Genomic DNA, 22,146 nt, shown 5'->3' with positions numbered 1-22,146 from the left:
GATTTTTTTTGTATCCAAGTCTGTGATTGGCTGGTTTTGTGGCACAAATATAATGGTGTAGAGAAAGAGTTGAGCGCGCACGGGCAGAAATGTTGAGAGCGCGAGCGACACATTGCGAGCGAGCGCAAATGCAAAAACTGAGCGAGAGGGACTGCTGGTGTGTGTGTGTGTGCGTGTGTGAGAGAGTGAGAGAACTATGGACACGCACACACATACACACACACACGCACACATACACATACTGATACTGATAAGCACTCACTGACGCATCACCCTCCCTACCCCGGATCCAACGCCACCTCCAACGCTTACCTCCCCTCTGATGTGGACATCGGGTCAGCTGGAGGCGCAGTCGAAGATTGCAGCGGTCCCAGATCAGATGTACACACTGGAACTCTTTCCCATGTTGCTGTCTCTGTTTATTGTGCTATGGTGTGTTGATATCTGTGCATTCCTGTATTATCCTTCTGTGTTACACATTTCGATGTTTTTTTCCTCGCTACCTGGCCTGACCTGTCTCCCCAATGTGATGTTTGTGTATTGTATGTACGGTCAGCAAGGTCTGTCATCTCGGTTGTGGGCAAAAGACCTGCAACTGACAGATAAAGACTCATCTCATCATCTCAAATTTAGCTTTTCTTCGCTCAAAATAAATTTCTCCTCAAAATGCAACACTTGCACCTGCAAACTTTTTTTTACGTGCGCTCAGAATAGTGGCACAAAAATAACGCCGTAGCATAGTGGTCGGGAGATTTGGAGTCAACAGCATCCATGACACACAACGTAACGTGTGATAATGTGTCGTGCGCAAAAGCATCAGCTCTATTATATTTTCCTTTTTCCTTCGGGATTAATAAAGTATTCTGATTCTGATTCTAAGAGCCGTGCTTACAGAGCGCTTTGTAGTGAGTGAGAGCCGCTCCTCACTTAATTTCCTTTTGCTGCTCAGCTCTCACACAGTGGCTCAGCTATGCTCCAATCCCTCCGTATTGTGGCCAATCACATGCGAGGATATAGGATAATATCATTATCAATATCATACGAAGGAGCATCTGGCTGCAGTTTAAAGACTTTTTTGTCTTGGTCTCGTCTCGACTTTGTCTTGGTCTTGTCTTGGTCTCAGTATCCTCTGGTCTTGGTTTAGGCGGTGTTGACTACAAGTCTACTGGTCAGCCAGGGCCGGACTGGGACAAAAAAAATTGGCCCGGGCATTGAGACCGGCCCACCAGGTATTATAGGAAAAACCATAAAGCCTTTGAATGAAAACAAACACTGCTGTGACAGTGATGTACACTGCCTTGTTGGTATATGTATGATCTGTATCACGTTCATGTTTCCCTTTCACCACATATCCAAACCGACATCATGACCAGCAGCTTTACAGCTGTGGCTCCAGCAAACATCAGCTGATACTAGAAATTAATATTAAATAAATTCCACCAACAGATGATCAAGCTTAATAAATTTCTCCTCAAAATGCAACACTTGCACTTGCAAATTTTTTTACGTGCGCTCAGAAGGCACAAAAACAACGCCATAGCTTAGTAGCCATCCTTGTTTCTTGTATTCATGCAACTCATGTGCTTCCTATTTTTCAGAAGTTATTGAATCAGCATGTTCTGTTGTTCAGGTGAGTACGCACATTAATAGCAAAATAGATGTCATTTTTATTACCATCAATTACATAGCATTGTTAAGGTAAAAACAGATTTATACTTCACAGAAATTGATTGTAAACAGTTTTCCTGATCTGAAAGATGATTAAATGTGCAAAATCAGTGTTTTGTCTATTAAAGACTGATGACCCTGAGCTGAGTTCCTTACCTGACAGCCATCTGATTGATTACTTTGCTATCTCATTAATGTAAAGCGGTGACCTAGGCCCAATTGGAACTGCATAGTTAATATGCATTACATCAAATCAGGAAATCAGTAACTGGATCTTTACAAATCCAGAATCAAACCAGAATCAATTCACGACAGGGCACAGTTATTTCCCGTCCCTGTATCACTGAGAGGTATGGTCGACTCATCGATGGTGAAGACCTGTTTTCGGAACTGTTCCCAGTCTGGCCTGCAAAGTGGCAGCTCTGCTTGGAAGTGCTTCCAGAACCTAGAGGTCAAGACGAGGTGATTAAAGTTCATACATTCACAGTAGCACAGTGTCCCTGTGGATGCAGCCTAAGTTACTGTTCTTTAGCTGTAACTGACACGGACCCTAAATACATCACATGCAGGTAATTATGAAGTCAGTCAAAAAAGAGCAGCATCAAGGATTTCCCATTTACAACATTACATGGTTGTGATAGCTAAGCTAAGAGTTATTAGGCTTGAAAATGGCAATGAATATTCTTAACAAAATAAACATGCTGTAACAACATGTGTCTGAGTGCTCCTCCTACATAAAGTAAAATACATCAAAATTATATTTTGCTAAATAGTATTGTGTATTTTGATCTGTGTGTATAATCAGATATGTGTATGTATGTGTGTAAATAAATCTGTGTGTATAGATATTTATCAATTCTTCATGTTTAGCTCAAAAACACTGAAAGTGCAGCATAGTTATTCGAACAATTTACAGCATGACAAAGAATCCGTGAGATTAAATGTCTGTACTTGTGGTGGTAGATGTCTGGGTCTCGGCTGACGCGGTTCTGAAAGCCGATGTACAGGTCGTCCCACAGACAGCCGTGCAGCACCACGTACCTCATCACTCCAATCCTGTTTTTAATCTTAGATGAAACGAAGCAGCATGAGCATAACAGCATGTAAATAAAGTATCCAGGCAGAACAGGAGTTTTTCAGATGTTAGATGGCAGACGTGATCATTTCCTCACGATTCGCTGGGAGTCAGGAGGAAATCACTATTATTCACATCCTGTTATCTGTTTGTTTAGGGACTCACCTCCAAGTAGGCGTGCTCTCTGTCAGGTCTCTTTGTGGGGAACGATAGATCCAGAAAGTCCACCAGATAGTCATAACCGTCAGTGATGCATTCAAACTCGTCGTCTGTTTCAATGACCTACACGGAAACACACTCTGAGTGAGACAGCAATGCAAAAGAAAAACGAGTGAGAGAAGGAGATCGTTAACAGCTAGAAGGAAGCGAGGTGGTGATGAGGGATCAGAGCAGAGAGCGAGTTGTTTGTTTTTAGATTTCATCATTGCAGGATGTTACCTGCACGCGTATTATCAGCTTCTGCTCAGGTACTACAGAGGCTGCTGTAGCATGAGGGAAAGGGATTATCAAAAAACATATAAAATAAAATTTCTGCTCAGGTGTAAAAAAAACACGTATTTATTGCTTTAAAACACTGGAAGCCCGTCTCTATCATAGCATAGTTACAAGGAAGCTTAGCCGGAAAACGTCTCAGTTCTTTTGATTTTTGTTGAACTTCTACATTTTTCATTGGATTTTATGGTTTACAAGGTTAACGGAAAGTAAAACGATGCACACATCACTACTATGTGCATGAAAAAAAAAAGATTTCATTCATAATCACACTGCTCACTGCTTGGTGGACAAGTTCAGTACGGAAGATCTTTAGTCATACATCTGTCTGCTTCCCAGGTTTTTGGGGCTAATCTCAGCTTCACGTCACTGTCACAGCCTGATTGTGACATCACTGGTCTAGTCCAATCGTCTTTTTTAAGGCCAATCATCCTCCGCTCCGCGTACTTTAAATCTCATCTGTTCTTTTCCCTTGCAGTCGCCTTCATGCAACCCACCTCCTCCCCATCTCAGCCTCTCCCATATTACTCAAGCTCCATCCAAACCTCCACCCAGACTCCCGGGGTGGTCCTGCCCTAATCCCCGTCACTGCTGGGATTACGTTCTGCTGCGATGGGCCCTCAGACTATGATGGCAAAATATCTTAATTGAATTCTGTACATTGATGAATCATGCTCAGTTCTTTCTAATGATCTCTCCTTATTGAACATCCATCTTATTGTCCAGCTCTTGTTGGCTTTCACGGGGCAGGAGGCAGGGCACATTCTGAGCGGGTTGTCGGTCCAATCTCAAGGTCACGACGCACAATAGTTTTTATTTTGTTTTTTCTTAATGCTTTCCCCCAACCATATTAAAAAATGGACAAAGTAAATATTTTTACAGTCCTTTTTTGCAGGCTCGTGTGTTTTATTTGGTTTCTGGAAGCAGTAAGCAGAGAAATGCTTTTAGGTAGGAAAAGTCACGAGAACACAGTAAATGCAGACAAAGGTCAGATGTTGAGTGCAGAACAGTTCTTGACAAAAAAAAGAGTCAAACAGCTCTGCAGGAGAACATTTACCCGCACAACAAGGTTGTAGTTTTGAAAGCCAGCCCACGTGTAATAAAACTGGATCCAGCTCTGATGTTTAAATATGTCCGACTTGATGGCACCGTTCAGCTCGTTCACATACAAGTCGAACTCCCAGCTGTCCTTGTAGAGTTTTGCACTGGCTGGTGGATTGATGATGGCCTCACTATGTAAAGAAAGTATTTCATTTAGCACCTGGGTGTTATTTACATGATCATTTTAGTTTTTTTACAAGTTGTCTTGTGCTGTTTGTAGTGATAACAGTTGAAACAAAGTAATGACATGATGTCAGCAGATAACATGGACATGCAGTCAGATCAGATGTTCTGATTGACATGAGCTAATTGAGCAGCTGTAGCTTGTTGTAACTCAGTAAGAATAAAAGTCATTTTATACAGTTACTGCACACATACAAACTATATAAAGATGAAAAAGACAGGCTGAAGCTACTGTCCAAAGCTTTTGAATTTTACATTGGCAGTGCAGACGGTGAGGATTTTTTCCCATCAGATTAATCTGTTTATTCACTGGCCTTTCAGCTACTGACATTACTGTTTAAGTGTCTGTGGTTTATGTAGTTGTATTACACAGATGGAATAAGAGTCTCTTTCCCACAGTGGCAAAGAATGGCAAACACAGATAAACATGTGAGCTGTTCCAACCTGCTGGTGGGGTCTCTCAGAGCGAGGCCCAGGTCCAGCACAGCACCTGGCTGCGGTGTCCAAGTCTTGATTGCTGGTGCCAGCTTATTAATGACTGCATTGAGGTCCTCTGCACTGTTTTTGATATTAGTATCCTTTATGTATCTACACCCAACACACAGTACAAACAGACAGAGAAGTAAAAGGACACATAAAGAACAAGTTAGGTCTCATGTTTGTTTAAATGCTACATCTGTAACTTAACAGTCATTAGCAGTCCCGTCACTGTCCAAAGTTTGGGCCACGACTGTGTCGTACAACCCTGTTTGCAGAAGAGTTGGGATGCTGTGTACGATGTAAATAATACTAGAATCTCAAAATCATGTTAATCTTATCCTTATTTGTGAGGAACCTTGGAGTCATTTTTGACCAGGACATGCCCTTCAACGCACATATTAAACAAATATGTAAGACTGCGTTCTTCCATTTGTGCAACATCTCTAAAGTTAGAAATATCCTGTCTCAGAGTGACGCTGAAAAACTAGTTCATGCATTTATTACTTCCAGGCTGGACGACTGTAATTCATTATTATCAGGATGTCCAAAAAACTCACTGAAAAGCTTTCAGCTGATCCAAAATGCTGCAGCAAGAGTCCTGACAGGGACTAGAAAGAGAGAGCAGATTTCTCCTGTTTTGGCTTCCCTTCATTGGCTTCCTGTTAAATCCAGAATTCAAAATCCTGCTCCTCACATACAAGGTCTTAAATAATCAGGCCCCATCTTATCTTAATGACCTTGTAGTACCATATCACCCTATTAGAGCACTTTGCTCTCGCTCTGCAGGCCTACTTGTTGTTCCTAGAGTATTTAAAAGTAGAATGGGAGGCAGAGCCTTCAGTTTTCAGGCCCCTCTTCTGTGGAACCAGCTTCCAGTTTGGATTCAGGAGACAGACACTATCTCTACTTTCAAGATTAGGCTTCAAACTTTCCTTTTTGCTAAAGCATATAGTTAGGGCTGGACCAGGTGACCCTGAATCCTCCCTTAGTTATGCTGCAATAGACGTAGGCTGCCGGGGATTCCCATGATGCACTGGGTTTTTCCTTTCCAGTCACCTTTCTCACTCACTATGTGTTAACAGACCTCTCTGCATTGAATCATATCTGTTATTAACCTCTGTCTCTCTTCCACAGCATGTCTTTATCCTGTCTTCCTTCCCTCACCCCAACCGGTCGCAGCAGATGGCCCCACCCCTCCCTGAGCCTGGTTCTGCCGGAGGTTTCTTCCTGTTAAAAGGGAGTTTTTCCTTCCCACTGTCGCCAAAGTGCTTGCTCATAGGGGGTCATAGGATTGTTGGGTTTTACTCTATATCTATGAAGCGCCTTGAGGCGACTTTTGTTGTGATTTGGCGCTATATAAATAAAATTGAATTGAATTATTTATTAACATCACAAATGTATTGCATCAAACAGAGAATAAAACTTTAGTTTAAATGTTTTATGCTAACAACACGTTTCAAAAATGTTGGCGCAGTGGCAACAGGAGACTGGAAGAATGCTAAAACAATAAAACACCTGCTAGAACATTTTAAACGAATGATAAACTGAACTACTGTCAGTTAGAAACACAATTCAGTACAATAGGAGCAGCTCATGAAGGTGGAGTCGTGGTTGCAGAGATAGACTGTAGCTCATACAGATAAATAGGCACTAAATACAAAGAGGATCCCAGATATAGACTCTGTTTGATCAGTTATTGGATGGAGTTGCCCAGATGAACTACACATCAGCTTTGACCTTGGGATCTATCTGCATCAGATCAGCTACCTTTGTTGTGAGGATTCTTCCTGTCAGGGAACATAAAAGTCATTCCAACCCTTGTGCTCTTTATCGATGCATCTCTGGTGCTGTGCAAACCTCGTTACAAACTCTACCTGTCTGACGGATGAGCCTCCACAAAGTATCCAGCGAATGGGCAGTAGATCCTGGGCTGCAGGGACTTCGCCAGTGTAGCTTTGTAATTCAGCAGCTTCTTCCTCTCATTCTTGATAAACTCTGCCTTCCAGGAATCTGGAAACAAATCAACATTTGCTTCATCTCAGCAGTTTGGTGCACTTTGACACTGTTGATCACAACATGTGAGTTAAACAAGTCAGTTCCTACGTGGCTAAAAGAGCTACATGTGTCTGTCAAAAGACTGTAACTGAGACACTGCTGTGTGCGTGTGGAGCTAAACGCTAACTAAGCTAACCTAGCTCAGGCTCACCGCTGTATTTCCCTCCATAGAAGGTCATCGGGAATCCAGAAGCTCCTCCAGCGAAGTCGGTCATCATCACATCCACATGCTGTGGCAGCCTGCCGCCGTTTGGTCTGGTGCAGTCCACAGTGTTGAGGATCATGTGACCTGCAATCAAAACTGCGTTTTATATCCTAATCAGACTGATTTTCACAGCATCAGTAATAATATTATTTGAAATGACACCTTTGTAGTCAACAATGATGCAGGTGTCCATTTCAGGATGTACACCATCCATCAGGATCATGAACCTCAGGTGTTCATCAATCTGAGTGAGACAGGAAGAGCCATTTTACTTCATAATCATATTTCCCCCAAAATGAATTGAATCATTTTACAATTCAACATTTTCCAAACATGCTTATTGTAAATACTCTTGACCACATGATGGAGGTGTGACTTACATTTTGCCAAACACCAAAGGGAATGACTTTAATGTTGGTCAGCTTCACTTGGCTTTGCTTCAAATACCTGTCACAGCAGAAGAACAAACTCACTTTGTACCGGATTTATTTCCTCTGTAATTTATGGGGAAGATTGAGCTCCACGTCATTACTGACCAAAACACAGGCCTGGATGTGTCACCAACATATATGGGGACATCGGGCCTTCTTTCTGCCAAGACCTTCAGTGTGGGATAGCTACAAAGCAAACAACACGTCAGCACGCCACCGTGTCAACATGAACAGTATCCAAGGCTAAAAGTTAAACTCTTTGTAGATTCTGAAGTTTCTAACCAGAAAGAAACTTTTATTTAATATTCCAAAAACTGCTTTTGTTTCTTTTCTAGTCAGAAGTGACATTTACAGTGACTGTGTGGAGTCGTGAGCCACTCCTCTCTCTTCATATGGCTCTTCACAGAATGAGCTTGTTGTTAATTACAAACAATTACAGGAATACAAATCCTGTAATGTTAAAGGTTTGTTATCCTACAAAGTGGAACAAACTGGAAATGTATTTTTGAATCTCAGTGACAGTTGTAATTATATTCTATACTTTTCAATAGAACTATTTGCATGATTTTATTTGTCTTTGCTAATAATATTCTGTTACGTGCACAGTCACTTCTAAGGTTTTACATATCACAACATCATAAAGGAAGTAATCTGGTCTTGGTTTTATTATATATTTCTCCATCCTGAGTCGTTATTACAGTCCTGTATATGTGGAGTCCTTTTACAGCCTTTACTCTAAGAACATTTCCCCTCCCTTTGCCATGATGGTATACAGTGTGTGCTCCTGTCCAGATGAACCGAACAGCTGGAGCAGTTTGTAGATACCATACTGTGTTTTCTCTGAATTGTTTAGTTGCTTCAAATAAAATCAGCAGCAATATTTATTTGTATGTATATTTAGCAGCATTGGCAGAGCTTGCCTGAGGTGGTCTGAGTGCATATGGCTGATGTAGATGAGATCTGCACCACAAAGCCTGTCCAGAGCATCTGCTGGAGGCTCATGGAGAAGCCACCACCCTCTGGCAAACGCGGGACCCTTTAACCAGGGGTCGAACATGAACCTTCTCTCACCAAGCTGTAGCTCCATGCAGGCGTGGGTTAGGTAAGTCACCTGAGAGGAAGGTCAAAGAAAATGTCATCTTTGGAGACAGCTGATGCACTTTTCACTCTTCGTTCATTCACGATTGACAACATTTGAGATGATGATTATTATTACTACTTAGATCATTCAAGTTTTAGATCATTTTGCCAAACAGTTTCATAAGAGTAGCACAGTAGTATGCACGGTGTTGTCTGAAAAACTGGGGTTAAATATTTGTTATCTAAAGCGTAACATCAACGTACTTTGACTTCTCCCTCCTGGAGCTCCAGAGGCTCTCGAGGATCAGCCATCCAGGGGTCAACAGGGCTCAGCTCCACCAACTGCAGCCCCCCATCATCCAACACTTCGACCTCTGCGAGTGCAACAACAAGCTCAGGTGTTGACCTCACATGGCATTTATATTATTATCATTCTGTTATTCTCGATGCTTTAAATAGAGCTATTCACACTACTACCCATAGTAGTATTTAATACAAGCTTCACTGTAGCACCTTTTCCATGTTTCTTATTACAGAGTTACATCATTTATGTAAGTTACTATTTTATATGATTCAATTAAACAACACGAGGTTTTACTATTAATCCATCCATCCATTCGCTTCCGCTCATCCTTTTCAGGGTCGCGGGGGGCGCTGGAGCCTATCCCAGCTGTCATAGGGCAAGAGGCGGGGTACACCCTGGACAGGTCGCCAGTCTGTCGCAGGGCCAACACACAGGGACAGACAACCATTCACACTCGCATTCACACCTAGTGACAATTTGGATTAATCAATTAACCTATCCCCACAAGCTGCATGTCTTTGGACGGTGGGAGGAAGCCGGAGTACCCGGAGAGAACCCACGCAGACACGGGGTGAACATGCAAACTCCACACAGAAAGACCCCGGCCTGATGGTGGAATTGAACTCAGGAATTTCTTGCTGTGCGGCAACAGTGCTAACCACCGTGCTGCCCTTTTACTATTAATATTATTATTAATTATATTCTGCTTTATCTTCAAACTGGATCGTTTGTCTTGACAGTGTGTTCACTACACCACTGTGCTACAAATAAGTGAAGCAGACAAATCTGTGCTGTACCGTGTGCACATGACGTTAGGAGCTGTTTAAGAACAGGTCCTCTGTGAGAGATTTATGAGATCGACTGCAGAGAAGAGAGCTGCTCTGCAGGTGGTTAACACTGTGATGATGACGATGGGCAGATTGGATGATAGTGTATGTGCTGTGAGGAAGAGAGCACTGCTGACTCAGAGACTCCAAACCTGAGAGGAAGATTTCTGTTATCAATAAATGATGAAACTGAACTGTTTGATTCACTTTTTACCAAGTTTGAGAAAGGTGAGAGCAAACCAAACTTTGATTATATTAAACATTCATAAGCAGGTTTGTGTGAGAGAGCAGGAGTGTGGGTGAACCCATGGTCGTGTCCAAATTCATGGGCTGCTTCCTCCTGAGGCCGCATTTGTAGACCGATTACGTCACAGCGACACGCCGAAGGCTGTCCAAATTCGTAGACTCCTCCGAATGCAGCCGACAAATGCGTCCTCCTTTTCCCCGAATTTGAAGGATGGGTCGGGTGTGTCCTTCGTGGCCCACCATATCCCAGAATTCATAGCGTGGCCCAGCCAAACTCCAGTTTCCAACAATGGCGGCCGCTACTAAGTTTTAAAATTACTCTTACTAATCTTTCTGGGTCACAAAATAAACTTTTAGCATATTTTCAGGTGAGAAAGTAGCTGTGTAAACATCAAATATCTGCTCGGTTTATCAAGATATCGCATATTTGCAAAAGTGCTTTGACGTTTTCGGTGATGTCTGTCACCCACCAGCTCGATAGCTGACCGGCCCAGAATTCATTGCACAGAACTTCATTCACGTAATGATGGCGGCACAAAAAGAAAAACCGGGAGACGAATACACTTTTAAATGTAAGAATATGAAAATCTGGTGGTACAAAAGTTACATTTTTATAGCAGTTATGTTGTTAGGGTTGTGAATTTGCATAGACTTGTAATATTTATTTAAACAATCTTCATAAAAGTGTCCGTAAACTAGCTTGTATGGTGGGTCCCGCGGTTTTTCATTGCCGCTTACATTTTTCCCCAATCCACTTTTTTGTGATATGTTTATAGGCACCAAAGAGCAAACGGCAGACTTCATTAAAACTAGAGGAGAAAACGATCACCTCTTCACTGGGGTAAAAAATTCAGCGACTGTGGGATGGAGGCACACGAATAAATCAATTTACACATCATATTCATCTGAGTACGGTTTCAACAACCCTCATTCTGTACAGAACCTGTGATGTCCAGACGATATTCCTCTTGTGTTCTGCTGTGAAAACTTTTGGATTTAGGGATTATCATAGTTGTCATGGTTTTCTCTCTCTTATTTTTTTGTGTGCGATCAGGACTATTCTCGAGAAGATGGGCCTGCAAGGGAAAGTCACCCCCTTGCAGGCCAAAAAGAAGTGGGACAACTTAAAGAAAAGATACAAAGAATGTGTGCTGTCAAGAAGATAATTTAAGAATGAAATTTAATAAATGCACATTTACTAAAAGTTGTATTGTTTATATTTGTCTGTCATTTCTGATTTCCTCTGCCTTTAGGATTGCAAGTGTCCAGGGTCAGGTGAGGGAGTCAGTGCGAAGCCCACTGCTGCTGCTTGGCCCTGGTTTGGCCTCATGGATGAGGTGATGGGACAGAGGCCTTCCATTAGGCCGCCTGTCCTTATTTCATCTCTCCCTGAGGACACTCCAGGGCCAAGTACAGCAGTGGGTGACCAAAGCACACCATTGTTTTTCTTGTGACATTACCAATAAGTCTGATGTGTCACATGGCCCTCTTCCTATTGGAAAAACAAAAGTTGTATCCAAGATGGCCGACTTCTAAATGGCCACCATGGTCACCGCCCATCTGGGGGAGTTTGCCCCCTCACATATACTAATGTGCCACAAACAGGACTTTAATATCACCAACCATTCCCATGTTATTACGGTGTATCCATATAAATGGCCCACCCTGTACTTTACAGCAATTTATGCCGACTGTTGAATTCCTGGAAACCTGCACAGAAACGATAACTGCGCTGCTGGCTAATGTTTAACTGGGATTTAAAAGAGATATATATATTGTTTACTCAACCGCCACACTCTTAGATAATGCAAGTAAATGGAAGAGAGATACCTTTTTACACAGATTAATCAGAACAAGTGCAGTCACACAGCGATGTTGCTGAGATGCATAGTGCTGGGCTAAGAGAGCTGTCCCTTTTAACAACTGGTTATATTTACTATTCTTTGAGGGGAAAAATGACCCTGCAGAGAAGAAAATTAGATTATCAAGTTTACACTCCACTCATGTGAAGCATGGAAAAATGTCTGTTGGAAAGAATTAGTTTGACATTGCTTCACAGTTATTGGCACAAATTGTCAAATTATTCATTAGAAGGGGCCCTCTGCCAATTTAGCATTAAAATTAAAAAAAGCACAGAAAGTAGTTGCTATTCTGACTGTTAGCGCCGACTGTGGCAAGAGCTATAGTTACAAGCTAACCACACATCCCATAATGCAGCTTTGTAGTTTGCATATTTAGATTTCAGATCCACATTGCAGGAAGTGGCATATCAATATACAGGAAAAGGCACTGTGCAGACAGAACTTACCGAGCTCATCCTGCAAGAAGCTGTCGGGCGGGTTCACATATTTCATTGTTGACACGTTTAATTTCCAGTTGTGTTTGGTGCATTTTACAGTCCTGAGGGAACAGAGAGTTCTGTCAGCTATAATCAAACGTCGACCACAGATAATCTCTGAAATCTGTTCCTGTTCTTACATTGCATCCAGGTCTTCAACGTCTTTGACGAACAGCCCACCTTGATGCTTGCACTGGTTTTTGCATGCTTTCAAGTCATTGTTGCTCTTAAATATGATGTAACATTTGCCGTCCTCTGGGCTTTTCTTGAAATTGACTCCTTCTTTGAGCGAGCCGACTGCTTCAGCATCCAATGACAACAACACCTTTGCTATTTGAGAGGCCATTGCACCTAAATGTTAAAAATCAAAAAGAAGAGTTTTAACTCACAGTATTTGATGCAAGCACAAAGGATCTTACAATAGCTTTGATTCAAATGACAGACTTCAGACACTGAAAAGGACGTTGCATTAATCCTTACATGCTGTTGGGGTCAAACTTGATAATTAAGTACAAGTAAAAAAGCCCAAATGTCATTATTCAGCCCAGATTTGATTACTTTTCCTAAAGTGACTCAAAAGCTGTACTCATGTGTAGCAGTAGTGTGGAGTAGTCTGCAAGTTTTGTACAGTGAGGCTGTTGGAGGACCAAGTTAACCTACATTTCTATTGAGATGGATTTTTAATCCACCCGTGAGGGTCAAATCAATGAAAATGGGTTGCTCGTATTACTCTGGTTGCTCGTATTACTCTGGTTGCTCGTATTACTCTGGTTGCTCGTATTAACTGACTAGTTATTTGTTTGTGAGTTTTCACAGTTTCAAAGGTGTCGTCCAAACTGACCTGGTTTCTGGCAATGTTAACCTTTACCTGACCTTCAGCTGCTTCTTTATGGCAACTACATCTTTATGACACACTCCCATAAACTATATGAGATAGCTAATGGCACTGGCATAACTTCAGGAGGTAAAGAACAATGTACACATGGAGGACAAAAGTCTGGTTTACAATATGAGCTCAGGTCGAAATTCTTCAAATGAATGTAAACATTTATAAATCCCTTTATGCACATTGCTCAACAAATACATCTCATACTCTACTTCAGTTCAGTTATCTGCATTGAGAATTTTCTCTATCACCAACATTAGTCCCTTTCTTTTTCTACGGACACTCAAATTTCTCCTTATCAATAGGAATAAAACTTTAACACAGTTAAAAAGAAAGAAAGAATGAACCCATATTTCAACCAATTTGGGAGCGAAGCTGAAAAACACTTTAATATACGATTCATTTGGTTTTGTATACAGTATGGTTGTTCAAGGAATGTCAACAGAAATAATTCGGTTCAATTTATACAGCAAATCACAACAACAGTCAGTTCAGGGCGCTTTATATTGTAAGGCAGACCCTACAATAATACATACAGAGAAAAACCCAGCAATGATATTCAGGGTCACCTGGTCCAGCCCTAACTATATGCTTTAGCAAAAAGGAAAGTTTGAAGACCTGCAGAGCGAGAGCGAAGTGCTCTAATAGGGTGATATGGTACTACAAGGTCATTAAGATAAGATGGGGCCTGATTATTTAAGAGCTTGGGGGAGTTTTTCCTTCCTACTGTTGCCAAACTGCTTGCTCATAGGGGGTCATATGATTGTCGAGTTTTCTCTGTATGTGTTATTTTAGGGTCTACTTTACAATATAAAGCACCTTGAGGCAACTTTTGTTGTGATTAAATAAAATTTAAAAACATTTAAAAGCCTGCATATTCGGGGGACAGTCCCTTGATCTCTTACATTTATACTTTTTATAATTTCTAATTCAGTGCCTACTTTTCCTGTTATTTGGTCTGTGTTCCTGTACCCTTCATACACACTTTTGATCAAAACATCTCTGTCTATCTTTAACAATCAATCCTTCCTTTATGGTGCTACACTTTGATTCTGTCTCCTTTGCTACACTTGTCTTTATCCCTGTATGGCGTGAGTGGTTATATACAGAGTCGTGACGTACAACAAGTTCATCACCTAGTTCTGCTTTTTGTCTATAATTACCAAAATGTGTTGGACGGCAGACAGTGCTACGTTTTGCACTCTACCATAATGCTGCTGCACCTTTTCCTGTAATGCTGTTTTGTGAAAACTATTTGCTCCTGCAGTTACACCGAGGCCTGCTAGCAGTACAGTACCATCTACAGTTCCACAGGCAACCTACAGATGAAGAACGATATAAGAATGGTAAATAGCCTGTATTTGTATAGCGCTTTACTCAGTCCCTATGGACCCCAAAGCGCTTTACACTACATCCAGTCATCCACCCATCCACACACACATTCACACACTGGTGACGGCAGCTACGTTGTAGCCACAGCTGCCCTGGGGCGCACTGACAGAGGCTGAAAGAAATAAAGGACAGAAGAGGAAGATATTATTTTCAAAGATAAGACTGCTCAGCAAGTCACACTTTGTGAACATTAAATCTTATTTGTCACATCCTAATAATCTGTTTTTAAATCAGGTATTTCATATACACATGATCTGTTGCTGGATTAAGCTTTTGTGGAGCAAAACTACAAAACTGAAGTATACTTCAGCTGGTTTTGTGCTATTATTTATTTATTTTTAATTGACATTAGGAATCACTGTACAATACCACCAACTTCAACAATTTGTCACTACATGTATTTTTCTTTTTTCTGTATTTAACCAACTAAAATATCCATACAAAAGGATGAAAGAATAAAAAAAAGGAAAGAAAATAGAAATAAGCAAAGCAGAAAAAAAAAAAAAAATACAAAGGAAAAAAAGGCGTGTAGGGAGTGTGTTTTTGTTTCCATTAATATAACTAATATTTCCTCTAGTCTTCTCGTAGTTAACACCGTCAAAATCATGCTATTAAAAGGTTGCATGAAAATGTGTACTAAGCAGTTTAGTGCTAAACCAGCTAGTTTGCAGTATTGCTGTTTAGTTTACAGTGATGCACAGTGTTGGACTGTTGCAGGGCAGGCTGAAAGTGACGATGCTGATTCACTCATCTTTATCAGTTTTTAGTTCAGTTTAGAGCTGGGCGATAGAACGATAACGATATGTATCGCGATATAACTTTTACTCGATAGAGAAATTAAGCTATCGCGATAGACCTCGCAGCTCTTGTCCTCAAAAAAAAAAAAAAAAAAAAAAAGGTCAGCCAATCCAAATTAAGTAGCGCAGAGCCGAACCAATCACAGCCGCAGCGTCACGTCGCGTGACTTGTTACGTACAGCACAAGTGCCAAGCCGCACGTGTGTTTGTTTGGGAAGCAGCCAGCGGGTAATGGAGGAAATGAGTGTGCCGACTAGAAAAATCAACCGAGCGTGACCGAAGAGAAAACAGATGATGGTTCCAACGCCGGAGAGATTGTCGAACGGAAGAGCCATAGAAGCTCCGTAGTGTGAAGGTATTTCGGCTATTTCAAGTCTGACAAAAAACAGAGTAGCGTGCACTGTAAATTGTGCCGAAAGCAAGTCTGGAAATACAATAAACTGGTGCATGCGTCACACTGTGCGCCACGTTATTGTTTCGGTGAAATGAATTTCTACAATACTGTTAATTCTACTCTCTGCAGTGTTTAAATGCTTACATATACACACAGTTACTGTCCCTCCACACATACAACTCGGTTCTGCTTCTATGCCCCAGCTTTGTTTACTTTTTCCCACCGAGGCTTCTAGACTTCTGATTGGCCAACATTTCTGCACGGTTAGGAATCTAGCGCCACCTGCTGCTTTGGCATGTTCATAGCAGCGTTTTCCTTCATTTCTCCCTTTATGTGTGGACGGGATTATTTTTTAAAACGAAAACGGAAAATCTCCGTTTTCAAAAATACCCGTGTACGTGTGGACGTAGCCTCAGTCTCTGACTGGAAGCGCTGATTCGTCATTCGGCTTTTGTCAGACTGAAGTAACTGTTACAACTGTTTGAAAAGCTCAGCTATACAACAAGGAGAGATTGAGAATTTCCTTTTAGTTCTCAGTTTATTTGATATTGACAAAAGTTAGTCAGTTTTGTCTGTTCTTCTGTAAAACAAACTAAGATTTATTTTTAGAATTAATATTTTGTTTCTAAGTGGAATTGACAGTTTAGTCTGTTTCGTTTGTTCTATTTTGAAACTTAAACGCTTTAGCGGCTGCCTTTTGTGTAGTTTGCAATATTTGCCTTTATTTAGCTGAAAAAGTCTCATGTTCCTTAAGTACATCTACCCTGTTGAACTTATTATGGGAAATAAATATTTAAATAAAAACAAGCTGCTGATTATTTCACATTTTACTTGTGAGCAACGGCACATTTAAATCTTACAAATATAGTTATTTGGCTTATATCGTGATAGATATCGTTATCGCCTGAAATGAAAAAAACATATCGTGATATGAAAAAATCTCATATCGCCCAGCTCTAGTTCAGTTTCATTTATGTACCACCAAGTCACAGAAACAGAGGCCTCGAGGAACTTTATATTGCAAGGTTAGACCCCAGCTTTGTTTTACTAGCTTCATATTCTGTAGTAGATCTAAATCTGTTATACAGCTCTGAATTCATTTTGGCTAGATCCACAAATAACAGTGAATATTGAAATAGCAGCGTGCATCAGCTGATCGTTGGCTTAACAAACAAACGATTATGTTCCTTAACTCTAAGCCCTGCTTTTCCCCACACTGCACAACGACATCCATAAGGTTACCTCACCTGAACTCTGGTATAGTTTTAATCCTGAACTGCACCGTGTGATGGAAAGTTTCAGGATTCTGACCTTCTCTGTTGAGTTGATATGACTGAACATAAGGATCGTGTTTTGTCAGTTATACTGATGTGCTTCAGCTGCACAGTGTACTAAGGCAAAGCTACACAGAAACCCTGCGTGAAGATGACGCTGAGTGCATGCTGACCACAGCACCGGCAGTCAGAACAGTCAGAAGAAAATTCAGAGATGAGTCAGACTCTAATTCTTCACCTTTCCGCCTGGAACCACTGTGGTGATAACGTTGAAATGTCTTTGTGCTGCTTGTTATCTTTGCGACATGTTGTCAGCTTTATGTTCATACATAAAAACTAGCAAAAAGACTGTTTGTGTTTCTTTATTAGGATAGAGATTTGTGTTGGAACTACATCTGTGTTATTTCAGATATCCATAACATTCTTCCCCCAAATTACTGGATATTAATAAATTATGCTTAAGGTATTAAAATGTGGTATCAACGGTTCCTGAACAAGTGTCAATATGGAGCGGATGTCAAAGGTCACTTGTGGTAAACAGTTTATTGATACAGTGTGAGCTCTGTCTCTCATACATGTGTGGATGACTGCATTAATGTGCAGACAAACACTGGGTCTTATTACACCGTTATCTTTATGACACACTCCCATAAAATATATGACAATCCCATGTTTGTAAAAGCTAAAGAAATATGTACCCATAGACAGACAGAGTGATTAACATGAACGTCGAGACCAAAAGGAATCCGTGCAAAACACAAGCTAACCAAAACTTATGAATGCAACTGAAAAGAGGCTCTAAAATTATTAAACAAAAAAATGACCAAAACTCAAATAAATTTCAAAACCCAACGGCACAATCAACAAATAACTCAAATAGCACACTGTTACTAAATGAAGACCAATGATACCATCCATCCATTCGCTTCTGCTTCTCCTTTTCAGGGTCGCGGGGGGGCGCTGGAGCCTATCCCAGCTGTCATAGGAGGGGGGGGTACACCATGGACAGGTCGCCAGTCTGTCGCAGGGCCAACACACAGGGACAGACAACCATTCGCACTCACATTCAATCGCATATTTACACCTAGTGGCAATTTGGATTATCCGATTAACCTATCCCCACCAATGATGCCAAGCACATAAGAACATCTACATAACATGGCTGCAGAGAAGAGAAGTGTTGCAGAGGGCCGATCAAAGTTCTGCACTATAAACTATCCGTGTTCACCACAGTCAGGAGAGCCAGAGCCACAAATTCAAGCCGCCAATCAAGCTAAAGCTAAATTATAATTAACAGCAGAATATTCTCGGCTCTTAATGAATCACTTTTTTTGATGAATCTGTTTATTCACACCTTAAGGATGTTTCAAAACATTTGTAAAACTGCACAAATAACACTTTGTGGAGTGTAGATGTTAACACTAGCAGCAGACTGAATACCTGAGTTTTATTCGTCTACTTAATTTTAGAGTAAGTGGTAGAAATGAATGCTGTACATACATCTCCCTGCATGACGGCACATGAACACATCAGCTCCATGAGGTGCTGCAGCTTGTTAAAGTCCCTCTCAGAGCATTTTAACATCAGTCAGACTTTTATTCAACTCACCGTCAAAGACGCTGTTTTCAAAGAGATGCTTCTCACGAACCTTAGAACGAAGTTGCTTCGGTCAAACTCCACCACACACGGAGATATACAGTCACCCCCCCTCCCCTTGCAAACGCCTTCGACACTTATTCCCTCCCGATGCAGACGGTGGGTCAAAGGGCACCAGCGCATATGCTGCAGGCCCGGATGAGCTGTCTACACTGGCTGTCTCTCACCGTTTACCCGTCCCTGTTGCTTGTCATGTGTTTCTATGGTGTGTTACGACTGTTGTCGTAATTATATGTAAATTTGAGCGTGCAGGTGCTCCTCCGTGATTTCTGAATCCAGTGACGGTACATCCACTGAGGATCTGCGCCTCACGCTCCGCATAAGAGAGGTGGAGACCCGCAACAGGGAGCTGGAAGTGCAAGCTATGCATCTCCGTATCAGAGCTCTTGAGCTTGAAAAGGGCTCAGCTAATGGTTCCCCAACATCATCAAGCACAAGCGCTTCTTCTTCTGCTGGTTTTGACATAAGTAAGCACATCAAGTTGGTTCCCCCGTTTCGAGTCCGAGGTAGACTCCTCTTTAGTGCATTCGAGCGCATAGCCGCTGCTTTGAAGTGGCCGAAAGAGTTTTGGGCCCTCTTACTCCAATGTAAGCTTGTGGGAAAAGCCCAAGAAGTGTGTTCAAGCCTGTCTGTTGAGCAGAGTTTAGATTATGAAACTCTTAAGAAAACTGTGCTGCAGGCGTATGAACCTGTCCCTGAAGCATATCGGCAGAAATTTAGGAATCTTAATAAAACTGCTAACCAGACTTTTGAGTTTGCGCGAGAAAAGAATGTGTTGTTTGAGAAAAGGTGTTGTTCATCTAAAGTTAAAGCCGTGGAAGAGTTGAAAACTCTTATTTTGCTGGAGGAGTTTAAAAAGTGTTTGCCGGAACGCATCGTGACTTGTTTAAACGAACAAAAGGTGTCGTCTCTCACTAACGCGGCTCTCCTGGCTGACGAGTTTGTTTTAACGCACAAAAGTGTTTTCTGTGCACAGAATTCGTTTCAGGAAAATTTCTCTGAACGAAAAAAGTCACCAGGAGCAGTGCGTAAAAATGTATCAGCGTTTATTGCCAAATCAAACGGTCGAGAATGTTTTTATTGTCACAACTCAGGACATTTGATTGCTGCGTGTCCAGTATTAAAAAGAAAAGAAGCGAGGGGCACTGAATCTCCTGCAGGCGTGGGTTTGATTAAAACCACTTGCTTGCCAAAGGTGCGCATGGAGGCTGAACAAAACCCGAAAACTGACATTGATCCGTAGTTTCTACCATTTGTATCATGCGGCTTTGTTTCGTTGACGGGTGAAGAAAATGATAAAGTGCCAGTCACGATTCTTAGAGATACGGGTGCGTACCACTCATTCTTACTAGAGTCTGTGCTGCCTTTGTCTGAAAAAACATCCTGTGGTTCCGACATACTAGTGTGGGGAATAAAGATGAGTGTCACCAAAGCCCCTCTGCATATGGTACACCTGCATTTGCTGTTAGTGTCGGGCTATGTTAAAGTCGCCGTGCGCCAGCGATTACCAATCGAAGGAGTTTCCTTCATTCTTGGTAATGATCTAGCTGGTGGGCATGTTTTTCCCCCGCCAGAAGTTGTTGATGTTCCTGCCCTTGCTGCTGATTCACACTGGAAGTCCCAGGCCTTTCTAACCCTCTGTCAGCCAAGTGGAAGCTAAATTGGCTAGTCTTTTAGCATCAATTCATATGTAAATTAGGTCGTTACCTGAGAAGTGGGGGAGTGGGGCATCTCTTCTGTTCTGGGTCAATCTGACCCGCAACATAACAGGAGGGTTAATCTTGAATTTGTTTTCAGTTTCCTCATTTGTTCTAATAACACACAATGCTTATGCTGTGATTGGAAGATACTGGCCTTCTCTGTGATTGGTTGTCCTGTCTGAATGGAGGATCATGATAGCATCTTGTTTTGGCTCAGTATAATCTGTGAATACAAATATCATTGACAGCACACGTTACCTGTGTACAGGTTCTGTTTTAGTTCTGTGACCATGGCAGGTGCATAACGCTCTATTGCTTTAATCAGTCACATCTTTCCATGACAGGGACAGGGTTGATGCACATACACGATCTATAAATGACTCTGTGCTTGTTTCTGTTCTCTGTTAGAAGCCGTGCAGACTGCTGCACTGTGGATTGTTGTTTCTTTGATGCAATCAAACTGAAACCTGACAAAGGTACTGTCACAGCTGCCGAGGCGAGCCGTGTGGCGTAGAAGGGAGAAAGGACCCAAAACGCAGGCAGTAGATGACAATGCTAGTGATGTTTTATTTACACAGTGGTGAGATGGCAAAACAGGTAAAGAGGGAAGACAAAACTAAATGACAAACCTGAGAGGGTACCAGAATGGGGCGAAGCAGCGCACGAGGGACAGGACACCGTGGAACACAGACAAACCAACAACAGGCAGGCGAACACACAGGGCTTAAATACACACAGCAGCAATCAAGGGATGAGCAACAGGAGGGCAACACACCTGGGAGAAATCAAAGCTGACGGGACAGAGGAAGCGTAATCTGAACACACTTACATGAGACAGAGACCTTCAGAATAAAACAGGAAACTCACAGACACAGAACCAGACAAGACGCTGAACTAAACAGACAGATTCACACACAGTGTGACACCATAGACAGAAGTGGCACCAGGACAGGCACAGAACAGAAACCTAACAAATGGCAAATCATAACAGAATACATGCTCAGGATAAACAAAAGCGTGAAGAAACACAAACCACTGAGTCGGCAGACTCAGGACCATGACAGGTAGCTGTTTGTGTCATCGATCTGCTTCAGATTTCCATAATAATGCACACGTTTGATTATCACAGCACAAATGATGTTGTGTCCCAACCCACAGAGTCCATCTGTGCATTCTGTTACAATAATACTAGCCTATTATTGTTATAGTATCAAACAGTATTATTATGAGGTTATTACCACTTTGAAATCTATACATTAATATTCTAATGTACACATGTTACTACTTTAACATTAGCAGCTTATCATATTGTTAGCAGTTGCATACATTTCAGTGTAATATTACAGAGCTTATATTGTGTTTGCAGGTTATTACTTGGTTATTTTCATATTATTACCTTCTTGTTTCAATCTTTATTAGCAAGTTACAAGACAAAGTGCTGCTGAGATCTGGTTCCGGGTCGCTGCCCGTCAGCTACTCTATTATACTGCCGACACTTTATTCACTTTTAGTTACTTACAGTTATTTATTCACCTATTCGGTCACTTTAATGTTAAAACTGT

General features: G+C 41.6%; 1 protein-coding gene across 1 annotated transcript; it reads right to left on the bottom strand.

Annotated features, from left to right (window-relative positions):
• Positions 1 to 231: 231 nt before the first annotated feature.
• Positions 232 to 21,465, bottom strand: cmah (cytidine monophospho-N-acetylneuraminic acid hydroxylase). Its single transcript, XM_086269906.1, has 15 exons — positions 21,214 to 21,465; positions 12,626 to 12,836; positions 12,456 to 12,547; positions 9,035 to 9,144; positions 8,611 to 8,801; positions 7,796 to 7,876; positions 7,640 to 7,706; positions 7,422 to 7,503; positions 7,206 to 7,343; positions 6,874 to 7,009; positions 4,964 to 5,107; positions 4,293 to 4,467; positions 2,909 to 3,025; positions 2,620 to 2,735; positions 232 to 2,113 (listed from the first exon to the last, which is right to left on the bottom strand). The coding sequence occupies exons 2-15, from the start codon at positions 12,829 to 12,831 to the stop codon at positions 1,975 to 1,977; spliced, it is 1,794 nt and encodes a 597-aa protein (XP_086126032.1). The 5' UTR covers positions 12,832 to 12,836; positions 21,214 to 21,465; the 3' UTR covers positions 232 to 1,974.
• Positions 21,466 to 22,146: the final 681 nt, after the last annotated feature.

The sequence above is a fragment of the Aulonocara sp. 'chitande type north' Nkhata Bay genome, linkage group LG17, assembly GCF_057382095.1.
Source record: "Aulonocara sp. 'chitande type north' Nkhata Bay isolate Kocher_YH1m ecotype deep benthic linkage group LG17, A_spYH_male_GT1.1, whole genome shotgun sequence".
NCBI classification, from domain to species: Eukaryota; Metazoa; Chordata; class Actinopteri; order Cichliformes; family Cichlidae; genus Aulonocara; species Aulonocara sp. 'chitande type north' Nkhata Bay.
This window is presented reverse-complemented; position numbering and strand designations above follow the sequence as displayed.

Excerpts from the sequence above, each read along its gene's own strand:
- cmah (XM_086269906.1), bottom strand. The coding sequence starts at position 12,831 with ATGGCCTCTCAAATAGCAAAGGTGTTGTTGTCATTGGATGCTGAAGCA. Across the intron at positions 7,344-7,421 it reads CATCATTGTTGACTACAAAG|GTCACATGATCCTCAACACT; the intron begins GTGTCATTTCAA and ends TTTTGATTGCAG. Across the intron at positions 2,114-2,619 it reads CCAGACATCTACCACCACAA|GTTCTGGAAGCACTTCCAAG; the intron begins GTACAGACATTT and ends CTTGACCTCTAG.